At 32.7% G+C, this 13,131-nt stretch overlaps 1 protein-coding gene across 1 annotated transcript in view; it reads right to left on the reverse strand.

Annotated features, from left to right (window-relative positions):
- Window positions 1–13,131, reverse strand: part of HMGCLL1 (3-hydroxy-3-methylglutaryl-CoA lyase like 1) — a 281,965-nt gene that overhangs the window by 131,075 nt on the left and 137,759 nt on the right. Inside the window, exons 4-5 of the mRNA XM_069070749.1 lie at window positions 3,109–3,204; window positions 635–783 (exon numbers count right to left, since the gene is read on the reverse strand). Of these exons, the coding sequence (XP_068926850.1) occupies window positions 635–783; window positions 3,109–3,204 (245 nt within the window). The remainder of the gene's footprint in view (window positions 1–634; window positions 784–3,108; window positions 3,205–13,131) is intronic.

A 13,131-nucleotide genomic window follows, 5' to 3' on the forward strand; every position in this document is an offset into this window, starting at 1 on the left:
ATATGTAAGGCTGGATGTGAACTCAAGTCTTCGAGTCCAGCACCAGTAATTTCTCTACTACACTACATAGATGCCAAGCAGGAATTATAGGGAAATGAGGCTGATTCATTTATAAAATGGTGGAAAGAAAAATGAATTTGAAGAAATTACCAAAAAATCTTTATAATTATAATATAATTATTATGAATATAATATTTATGAATGAATATAATTATTGTTACAATGTATAATATAATGCAATATAATATAAAATGCTTAAAAGGGGACAAAGAAAATAAACTTATCTTGTTAAAGTTCATATAAATTATAAATGGTTATTAATATCATAATTATGAAAGATTGTTAAGATCAACTCATACATTTACAATTGAAAGAATTTTAAAGGCCCTAATTGACATAGTTGTATTAATTTATAATTGTTTTTATCGATTTGATTTTTTCTGTTCACTGAAATTATCTATAATAAATAATTTAAAAGAATATTCCATCTCATTTTTCGATCTCCTTACTATAAAGAAACCTTGCTAAATAGTCCAGAAAAGAGAGCTTTCAAAAAGAGAAAGAAACTTAAGAAAAAAACATTCGGGGTGCTTCAGTCCATAAAATATAGTTACTTGCAAAGTTTCATATATACCCTCTCACTGGAACATTCATATGCCTTGCTGACTTAACAACTGCTTCAAACTTCTCCATGCTTTCTTCGATAGAACAATTAATGTTCTTCTTACTGAATGACTCAGATGCTGCCCCAAATACTGACACCTCTGTGGCCCCAGCTGCGATCTGTAAAACATAATTCAGAGGCAAAAATTTGAGACTTGACAGATGCCAAGTAAGTGACACTAGAAGAAAGAAATAAAAACATAGATTTATTTTCCCCTAAATATTTGGTATGTGATCATTCTCTAACATTTAGCATTTTTAATCTATCACTGTGACTTATGACAATTTTATAAATGGTAATAATTATATAATTATGAGGCTGGAAAGACACTTTAAAAGTTTTAATTCACATGTGTTTCTTCTAAGCAATATTTTGCCTCAGCAATATCTTAAGTGCAATAGTGAAAAGACAGAACTTTTGTTAAACTTTTGTTTGCAATAGAAATTACTCTGTTAAAATGAAATTGTCCAAAGCCAGAATATTAAAAGACATTAGACTCTCATCTCTTCCCACATTAAAGAAGCAATCAGTTTTTCTTAACTACTTTTCCTTCTATGGGGTCTCCAAGATTGTCTTCTTTTCATCATTACAGGAAAACATTTCCTCTTTTCTTGTTTGCCCCATATCTTTAATTCTATACCAACCCCCTTTTTTGCCTCCTGATATGATTCCATTATCCTAAGTTACCCAGCTGAAAATCATCTTCTCATCTTCTTCCAACAGTTTTGACCATATATCTATTCTGTACCCTTTGCTGTCTCACCTCAATTCTAAGTGTTAATTTCAAGTTCGACTTTATGGGTCTGGTAAGTTCCCTCCTTGTTTTTTTCCCTCTCTGTCCTCTCTCCTACATTTAGGACATTAGTTAATAAAAAACTATTCTGAATTATTTTTTCAACTTTTTTCACTATAAATACTGCACTATTTTCAATGCTTAAACATCTTATTCAATTTCTAACCTACTATCTTCTTGCCATCTTCCTTTGCTCAGTCATGTTACAGCTGTACCCCATAGACTTAGATCAGGAAAATTTATGTATGTCTTATTTTTTTGTGTTTCTCTAAGTTGTGTCCATTAATTTAATCAAATAGCAACACAGAAGATAAAAAGCAATTATAAATAGCTAATAAAAGTGACTCAAATACATAATACCCAAGTTTATACCTTGATTATTGACACATCAGATATTGATTAAACTCAACCTTCTGGATCATATCTCCACTTGGAGATGTATGGTGAGGAAGAATCTATGCATGTCCAAAACAGCGACTCCCAAGCCATCTTTGGCCACTATTCACAGTCATATTAAAGCTATTGTTAGCATAATGTTTTTAATACAGTTGATTTAACATCTCAAAGTATCCTTTGCTCCCCCACACACAACTGTATTAACTCTGTTTTGTCATATAATTCTAAACACATTTGATTGTCTTGTTTCCCAATCTCCATAGATTGAAAAGAGGAGAAATTTAATGGTGGAAAAGGGACTGGCATAAAGGGAGTAGAAAAGGTAAAAAATTGACACAGAAGTGCAATATTTAGCAGACTGCATCGCTCAGTGGAAAAAGGAAGATTTCTACAGTCAGAGAACCTAGGTTCAAATCCTGGTTCTGACACCTACTGTCTGCATGACTTTGGACAAGTCATAACTTCTCTTCATTAGTTTCACCACGTGACATATGAGAGAATTGGGCTCAATAACATGTGAGACACCTTCTAGCTCTAGAACTTTGCTCCTACAGTAACTATTCTAGTACACATTATAATGTGCTTATGATGCTAATTTAGAGTGGTCTTAATTGGACAGATGGCTGCTGAGATCCCTTATACCTTTTAAATTCTGTAATTCTGTGATTAGGAGACATTAAGAATAGGTAAAATTATGATCCATAACAAGTTTAGCAGATGTAGCTTTGGAAAAAAGGATAAATAACTGTCCTCAGAGTTAGGAAGAACTGTGTTCAAGTACCACCTAAGTTACATACTGGTTGTTTGACATTGAACAGTTCACTTGGGTTCTCAGTGTTCTAGGCAACTCTATAAGACCATAAGTTGCAAACAATTATTGGCCCACATTATTAAGAGGAGTTACCTAATTGGGAGTTCCCTAAACTAATTAAATCCTAGGTAGTCCCTATCCTTATATTTTAAAAGTTAAAAATGTACAGCACATTTTAGAGAAATTTTTATTACAGATGGGTAAATTAAAATAAAAGGTTTGATACTTAAAGGTGTAACCTTCATTTATCTGGAAAATGCATTTGTGCAGTACACTTCATTCTTTCACAAGCCTGATAAATGAAGTGTTGCTGCCTAAACAGCATGTCAGCTCAATCCTTGTGAGATATGCATGTGGGATATAAGTATCATATAGCCTAGGGAATTTTCTTGATAAAAGTGGAAATTATATTGTTTAACCCTTAGAGAAATTAATATTACTTACAGCATGATGAAAACCCTGAAGATTAGGAGTGAGCACAGGATAGCGAACACCAGGGTACTGATAAATGCCTTTCATTACTTCTGTATGATCTGCCATCTTCAACATATAATAGTGAATAGGTTTTATTACAAAACATGATTTCATATTTATCTTAAATAATAATTATTATATTTTTATTATTTGTATATAGGCCATGAAAATCAAACATGCCTGCAATATCTAAAAACATGTACAGAAAACCATCATTTTTGCAGAAATATCAAATTCACAGCTAGCAAAACTAGGGAGGGTGGCCAGAATCAGAATAAATGTAACTGAGAAATGTTTAACAAAAAAAATTGAAAATATAATATAGATAATAATATAAAATAGATAATATAGATTAATTTGTGATTTTCTAAGTCAATATGTGATCCACAGGGATCCATTTCTATTGGAGTTTGACACCATTGGTTAGGACCCCGATAAAAATAGCATTGAATACTTTAGACATATAATAATAATAGTAGGACATAAGCCTTCCAGATTGCTTTGAATCAGTTGAACACATGCAACATATTCTTCAGAATCATAGTATCAGTGGGGAAACTCTGTTGGACCTGGATAAGAAAAGAGCATGTTCCTGCCTAAGCCCCAGGGTAACAGAGATGGCAAAGGTGGCTGGATTGGCAGCCGAGCTGCTTGCAGAGCTCCAGGCCCACACAAGGTGGGGGGATCAAGTGGCTGATCAGAAGGCAATTGCTCTTTCTTTGACCTGCTCAGATCTTGGTCACAGTCTTTGGTGGTGGTCCTGGGGTAAGAAGGAGTGCTGGCATGACAGAGCTTGTGGTGGATGTGGAGAGGGAATCCTCCTCACAGTTCTCAGGCAGAAAAGAGTGCCTGTGGTCATTCACAGACTAGAAAACAGACAGTGGGAGAAGTAAACACTTCTCCTTTGATCATATCACTCCAGAAGACATAAAAATTTACAGGTGCCTAGAAGTAGCTTTGATAACAGTTGCACAAAACCCCAGAAATTTAGGATACAGGACTCTCCACTGTGGAAGCAGAGCCATACTTTGGCAAAGAGCTGAAAAGTCGAGAAATTGGCTTGGAAAATGAGAAAACAGAGGGAAAGAAATGAGACTATAGAATCTTTCTTTGGTGACAGAGAAAATCAAATCATACAACTAGAAGAAGAAAGTAGGTCAAAATTCTTGCATCAAAAGCTTCCAAGAAAAATATGATTTGGTCTCAGGTCATATAAGAGCTCAAAAAAGATTTTGAAAATCAAGTAAGAGAAGTACAGGAAAAAGTAGGAATAAAATGAGAGTGATGCAGGAAAATAATGAAAAATGAGTCAATAGCTTGCTAAAGGAGACACACACACACAAAATACTGACAAAAATAAAACCTTAAAAAATAGACTAACTCAAATGGCTAAAGAGGTTCAAAAAGCCAATGAGGAGAAGAATGCCTTAAAAAGCATAATTGGCCAAAGGGAAAAAGATGTCCAAAAGCTCACTGAAGAAAATAATTCCTTCAAAATTAGAATGGAGCAAATGTAAGCTAATGACTTTATGAGAGATCAAGATATTATAAAACAGATCCAAAAGAATGAAAAAATAGAAGACAATGTGAAATATCTCATCAGAAAAAACAACAGATCTGGAGAAGAGATCCAGGAAAGATAATTTAAAAATTATTGCACTACTGGAAAGCCATGATGTAAAAAACAGCCTAGACATCATCTTTCAAGAAATTATCAAGGATAACTGCCCTGATATTCTAGAACCAGAGGGCAAAATAGAAATTGAAAGAATCCACTGATGACCTCCTGAAAAAGATCCCAAAAGAAAACTCATAGGAATATCGTAGCCAAATTCCAGAATTCAGAGGTCAGGGGAAAAAGTATTACAAGTAGTCAAGAGGAAACAATTTGAGTATTGTGGAAACACAATCAATATAACACAAGATCTAGCAGCTTCTATATTAAAGGATTGGAGGGCTTGGAATATGATATTTCAGAGGTCAAAGGAGCTAGGAATAAAACCAAGAATTACCTACCCAGCAAAACTGAGTATAATACTTCAGGGGAAAATATGGATATTCAATGAAATAGAGGACTTAAAAGCATTCTTGATGAAAAGACCAGAGCTGAACAGAAAATGTGACTTTCAAATATAAGAATCAAGAGAAGCATGAAAAGGGAAATAAAGAGAAATCATAAGGAACTTACCAAAGTTGAACTGTTTACATTCCTACATGGAAAAGATGATATTTGTAAGTCATGAGACTTTTCTTAATATTAGGAGAGTTGAAGGGAATATGTGTATGTGTGGTGGATTGGGGGAGAAGGTAATCAAAAGCAAACACTTTTGAAAACAGACAGGGTCAAAGGAGAAAATAGAATAATTTGGGGGCTGGATAGGATAGAGGGAAATATAGTTAGTGTTTCATAATGACTACTATGGAAATGTTTTGAATAACTACACATGTATAAACTGTGTTGAATTGCTTGTCTTCTCAATGAGGGTGGGTGAGTTGGGAAGAAGGGAGAGAATCTGCAACTCAAAATTTTAAATACAAATTGATTTTACATGCAAATGGGAAATAACATATACAGGCAATGGGATATAGAAATCCATCTTATAGATAGAAATCCAGCCCTAAAAGAAAGTAAGGGTGAGGGTGATGGCAGGGGAACAGAAAAGAGGGTAGACTAGGTGAAAGGGTGATCAGAATGAATACTTGCCATCTTGGAGTGGGGGCAGGGGAGAGATGTGGAGAAAATTTGGAACTCAAAATCTTATGGAAATGAATATTGCAAACTAAAAATAAATAAATTCTGGGGAAAAAAGAATGACATTATAAACAAATTAGAGGAGCAAGGAAGAAATTACTTTTTCTAATCTATAAATAATGGAAGAATTCATGACCAAATAAAAGACATTTAGGGTCACAGAAAGACAAAATGGATCAATATTGATCATATAAAATTAGGTGCTTTAATTGTATGTGTGCGTGTGCTTGTGTGTGTGTGCAGAAAAAAATCAGTGCAGCTAAAATTATGAGGAAAAGTTATAAATAAGGGAAAAAAGAAAAGAAAAAAATCTTAGCATTAAGCTTCTCTGGAAAGTCTCATGTCCATAATAAATTGGGAAGTATTTCAAATTTAATGAAAGTCACTCCCCTATTGATAAATGGTCAAAATGTATGTAGAGGCAGTTTTATGAGGAACAAATTCATGCTATCAATAGCCAGATGAAAAGTGCTCCAAATCAATAATAATTTTAAAATGCATATTAAGTTATTCAGATGCACATACACAGAAAAGAGAATCTTTACAGCTTGACTATGTGTATTTATCAAAAGGGTTTCTTTTTTTATCTTTTTTGTTTTTAACAGGAATGGAAGATGGACAATGGATTTTTGTTAATTGAAATAAAAATTCTTCAAGATAAACTTCATTGGGTGTGGAAGGGTGAATAATGAGACATTATTCAATATCTCCCATGCTACCAAAGGATGCTATTCTACTTTTTGGATAATTCTAATCAGTGTTATGCTGGTAAATGGTTAACAAGAGGTCTTCTAGGAAAAAAATGCCTATATATAAATGCACACACATATAAATACACATACATTAATATATAAATACAAATACATGTGCAAAGTTTATTATACATTTAGACATGTAACATGAAATTTGCAAATCATAATAAAATATAAATTCCACATAATGAACTGATAATAAGAGAATGCTTTTGTTGATTTTTGCTGGATTCTTATATCCATAGCCAACCTCTGCTTGAAATTCAACCATGATTTGATAAATGGAGTTACATCCCAATCCTCTTATACTTTTGCCAATAAATTTGTTATTAAAGAGTACATATGATCTATGGTTAAATTATTTCTCAACCTCATACAAATTATATTCATTAAACGGAAACATCTACTAACTTTGGCTCTACTGGTTGCAAGATTATTATCTTTTTGGCTTTTTATAGTCACAGGTACTGAAACACTGCTGAATTCTATATTATGTAAAAAACATCAAATGTCATTCAAATAAATTTTATGTTTTAAAATTTTCACTTAAATGATACATTTGTTTATCCAGCTATTTATGATTATTTCTTTATAAGTCCAAGTATATCATGCCAATGAATCAAAATAATTAAAACTATTCATTTTTGTTTTTGATCAAAGATGCAATATATTAAAGTGTGATTTTTACTAAATGGAAAGTCTTTACATTTAGTCTAACTTAATTACAACTTCAACTTGACAGTCATATTTTCCAGTTTCAATCTTTAAATTTTACAGTGTTCTTATACTGTGTTTGGTTAATTTTTGTGCCTTTTTTTTTTTAAAGCAATAGGGGTTAAGTAACTTGCTCAAGGTTACACGGCCAGTTATTTCTGGGTGTGGTGCTGAGTATCTGAGCCCGGATTTGATCCAGGTCATCCCAACACTGGAGCCAGTGCTCTTACTCGCTGAGCCACCTGGCCGCCCCTAAGCAATTGGGGTTAAGTAACTTGCTCAAGGTTACATGGCCAGGTGTTTCTGGGTGGGTGCTAAGTGTCTGAGCCAGGGATTCGATCTCCAGATCTTCTCAACACTGGAGCCGGTGCTCTTACTAGCTGTGCTACCTGGCCACCCCAATTTTTGTGCTTTTTCAATGTTAGTTGATTTTTATTACAATGGAAATTCTTCAAGAATATCAACCACTAAATGAAAGACTAGCAAGAAATTAATGTTAACTAACCTCTTTGCCAAACCAGAATAAGAAAGATGACAAAAATGCATGTATGATTCAGGATATGTGTACCATACAACAGTGGAAGGTAATAAAAACTCACCCATCTCAATCTCAGTACTCAATCATTTTTTTTTGCCTTTTTAGAGGGCAATTGGGGTTAAGTAACTTGCCCAAGGTTAGTAGCTTTTTTGTGTGTGGGTGGGTGTTAAGTGTCTGAGGCCAGAACCAAACTCAGGTCCTCCTGACTTGGGGCCGGCGCTTTACTCACTGCACCACCTAGCTGCTTCAGTATTCAATAATTTTTAATAATTTTAATTTCAAGATCTTTAGCTATAATTTCCAGTTCAGTTTTATTTTTATCATATTGATGGAGGATGTAATAATTTTTATCCAAAATATTATAAAATGATTAATCTCTTTTATTTCAGACACTGAATCATCAAGTGATAATTGAAACTGATAACTTAAACAGTGCCAAATTATGATTTGACAATTTCACAGTTATTCTAGATTTTCTTCCCAGCATTGTACTAGGATGATTAGAACAAAATGCAATTAAGTTTACTTTTAAATATTCATTATGAAATCCACAATCATTTAAAATAGGCAATGATGTATTGAAAATATATTCTGTTGTGATTGACTCCAATACTTCTAAGCCAATAAAGAACCTTAGTAGTGTAGGAAAGCTGATTGAACTGCATCCTGGCAGAGCTTAACAGATTACTCACAAAATTACTAAAAATTTAAGTATCATGAGCCATTATAACCTGGCTTCAACGGAGCACTATTCTATTAGATTATCTTTTTCACATGAATGCATATAGGGCTTAAATGCCCCTCTCTACAACTACCACTCTTTATAACTAATTCTTCATGTGTGGACAAAAGGTCAGCAAAAAAGGATTATCATTCAAGATTTAACTATTATGAGAATGTGACAAGATGTTTCTGAACTCTGAGTCTCAGTTTCTTCCTCTGTAAAATGGGAAAAATAATATTTATGTTATCTACCACATAGAGTTCCTGTGAAGAAAATTATTTTTAAACAATAAACCCTTATAAAATCATGTATTATTATCATCTGGGACTAAGCAAAGTCTAATTCTTTTTTCACGTGATAGTCCTCATAATACTTGAACACAACTATCTTCCCAAATTATCATCCAACTGCCTCCAATCTCTTCTCTGGGGGAAAATAAATTCTCAGTTCTTTTAATCCATCTTTGTATTACATGTATGCTGGTGACCTTCTCATATTGATCACCTTCCTCTAGTCTAGACTGATTCTAGTTGTTAATCAATAAACAAGCATTTATTAAGCACAGATACATACATATAATATAAATTAATTAATTATATATTAAAATGAAAATATACAAATACTGTTGTGAATATGTAATATATTCACATAAATACAAGGTAAAAATTTTTAGGAGAATAGCAGTAGAAGTTTGGATGATCAGAAAAGGTTTCATGTAGAAACGGTAACTGAATAGAGTTCTAAAGAAAAGAAAAAGGATTGTAAGATGCAGAATTGAGGAACAAGTTCATTCAAGCATGGTAGACAGCCAGTAAAATGCACAGAGATGGGATATAGAATATCATTTATGTAAAACAACAAACAAGTGTGAAAAAAGGAATAATTTTTAATTTGTATAGGAAAGTAAATTGGTGCCAGGTTATAAATGTTTTAAAATACAGAGTTCATATGAAAAATTAAGAACTTTAAGAAGATTTTATATACACACAATACAAATTAATGTACATATATGTATATATGTGTGCACATATACTTATATAATATTCAGATACACAAACATATCTGCATTTTCAGCATAAGCATGTCTCTGAACATTTAAAAACATGATGCCAAGTCTTCAAGAAAATATTCCAGATATGGTCTGATCCCTGAAGAATACAGTGGCAAGAAGTAAAGACAATACTTCAGATTTATCTTATTCCTATATAGTTGGATTATTATCTTCATAGTTAATAATCAAATATTTTGGTCCCACATTTTTCTTGTCACAATGCCAAAAATCCATCCTTTTTGTTAAATGTACACCTCTTTTTAATAACGATTGTCTTCATGTCTCCCAATTATAAGGTATGGGATTATACCTAGAGCTCTATTTTTGAATTATATTTTTATATTCTCTTCTCTGTCATTTTACAGCTGTGGGATAATCTTGTGTTGTTCAAATTTCCTTTGCTTCATATTTGAAGGTCATTCTCCTAGCCTCATGTAATATTTGTTGTTCATCTTTAAATTGTTAAATTTAAAGAGTACATGACTTTGAATTTGATATTTTCCCTAGTTCCTACTGTTCCACCTGAACAGTGTTTATATGTATATTTAGAAGTTCTAGACATTTTGCTTCTATTATTTTCTGAATAATGCTATTCAGCTGTATCATTTCTATGATCATTAATCATGCTCTGTGGGAAGTTTGTGATCTTTAAGTTGTCTTGGTGTATCCTGTACTCAATGCTATTTACTCTAGTTTGCATATGCAATGTTATTTATTTTTGTTAAAAAAATTATCTTAATAACTAAAAATTATCTAATTATCTTACATTAAATTTTCTTCCAGTATTTTTGTTTTACTTTTCTAGAAATATATATTTTAGTTCTTTAGAGACATTGTCTATCAGAGATTCAATTTTCCCCAATGTGTTTATTATTTCTTTTGTTAATTTTATTTTGAACATTTTAATTTCAGACATTTTCATTTCTAATTTCTTCTTTTATTAACTTTATTTCTTATTTGAGGTATTCTGATATTTATTGTTTATTTTTCCTTCATAACTTTGATGTTCCCACCATTTTTCTGGTATTCCTATGACACTTTCCTTCTTTGCTGATAAACAGACTACCAAGTCTGTGTTATAAGACTACTTAAGCTTTTCCATACTGAAAGATACAAGCTCTGCTTGACTGGTTCCCCACTCTGAATAACTTATGATGGGACAGAACTGATATCAAATGAGGTTGATTTGTCATCCCCTCAGACTTGGCATAGCCAATAATCATGGTATCCCACTTGATTCTTCCATTTACTTTCCTTAATTAGATGTGCAAAATTAGAATCTACATCTTCTTTCAGTGTGATTGAAGATTTGAGAAGTCCCTACCGAGGACCAGGTCAGAGGCAAAAGGAAGCACATTTTTCATATTTTCAATTTCTTTTCTGGTCTCCCCTTTCATTTAAGTGTCTGGGTAGAATCAGCATCTGGTACATTTTTACAAGATGCGGTAGTGTAGTATGTGGGTAGGGGAAGTGTATATGTGGGTGTGAGGGAATTTTTCAGGTAAATTTATTTTAGCTCTCTAGTGTTCCTGCCCTACTGGTAGCCCTGCACAAACAAGTGAACTTTAGTGTGCTTTTGTCATTGGTACATGGAGGCTTGTACAGAAATGGGATTAATTGAGCATTCAAATTTTAGAGTTTTCCCTTATTAACTAACAAAGTATTTTGCCAATCTCCCACCACCACTGTGGATTTGGTTATAATTATTCTATATCTGACACATATATCCTCTAAGGGGGTGGAGTTGGAAAATCAAGTGCATTTGGGAAAAGCAGAAAATTTGCTATCTTACCACCAATAAAGCTATTTTTCATATCTGTAATCTCAACACCTAACAGAGTATCTTTCACAAGGTCAATGTTTATATTTATTTATTTTTTTGGAGGAGGGGAGGCAGGGAAGTTGAGGTTAAGCGACTTGCCCAAGGTCATACAGCTAGACAAAGTCGATGTTTAACAAATGTTTGTTGAATATTTGAGCTGTTGAATTAACATAGAAAGAACAGTATTCATAATTTTTTCTAATAAATCAGACAAATTTAACATCAATACCAGTAGTAGAATGGCAATATTAACTACTGCTTCCATTCTAAAATGAGAGCATTGCAATCTGTTTCCAAATATCAATCATGTCCTTAAGAAAAGTAGATATGAATCTTTACCAATATTCTAATAGTCCAATAAAATTTAGGTAATTTTGCATCCATTCTTCTTTTTCCTAACACAAAAAAAACAGTATTGATGCAAAATGTATTGATGATTAAAAGGATTAAACATGTGTGAAAAATATAATGAGAAAGTATTTCATAATACCTCACAAATCATTTACTCATCCTTGAGTTTGAAGGAAGCACTGGCAGTCGATCACTAAGGCCCAAAGGGGTAATTCAAATCCAAATGCAAATACTGAAGCTCAGACATCTACAAAGGGATATTTCATTCTACATGCTACTCAGTCAAACCTTGTTTATTATGTCTTCATGAAGAACTTGATGGACTAAATAAACAGAGTTGTCTCTTCTGGGAAAGAATAAAGGCATCCAAAAGGCAAATTATGAAGAGGTATTTCAGTGGGATTAGAAAATAAGCAGAGCTGATAGTAACCAAATTACCACATCATAAAGCCTGAACTCTGATAACCACTGAAGATACCATAATAGAATTATAATAACTATGTTAACTATGAGATTCTATCCTAGAATCCAACCACACTCATTGTTTTTCTTCTAAAATAGCTGTATTATAACAGATGCAATACATAATTATGTTCAGGCTTAATGTAGGCAATAAAAGCAAGCAATTTCAAGAGTCTTAGGATGTCCTGATAGGATATAATTTTATTACAATGACTAAATAAAGCAGGTTTCAATTAGGGACATAAAATCCTGGTTTTACAATTTCTTGCTTTTGTGGGTTTACGTTATGCTTCAATCTTGATGTTATTTTAATGCCTTAAGTTTAACCATTATTTAAACAATAATGAAACTATGACCCTACAGAATTCTATTTTGACATTTAAGCATAGCTTCTCTACATCTGCTTTAATTTACCCAGTTTTTAACTTTTTACATGGAGTTTTCATTTGGGATCATAAAACATTCCACATAATTTAGTCCATAACATGTTTTGCCATCATCTTAAAATTACAATGTCTTCTTCATTATAATACTATTGACTTTATGTACTGTGCAAAGAGACCATATAGATCAAATTGCTATATCCCAACAAATTTTGAAAGGTCTTAGTGTAGGACTGAGAGTGACTTTATCCATGCTTAGTCCCTAGATATGAACCACAGCATGGTCAATTTAGTCACTTTTGTCATTTTCACTAATATCAATTGTCATAGCCAAAATATTGTACCACATCGTGAATAGACTAGTGAGGTTCTTTGAAAGTGTTAACTTATTTATCTTCCTACGTTTAAAGTCAATAGAACACACAAGCCAACACAATGTTTCAT

This window comes from Petaurus breviceps, unplaced genomic scaffold (assembly GCF_028583685.1).
Source record: "Petaurus breviceps papuanus isolate PSGF00001 unplaced genomic scaffold, PetGlider_PUasm1.0 90822, whole genome shotgun sequence".
Taxonomy (NCBI): Eukaryota; Metazoa; Chordata; class Mammalia; order Diprotodontia; family Petauridae; genus Petaurus; species Petaurus breviceps.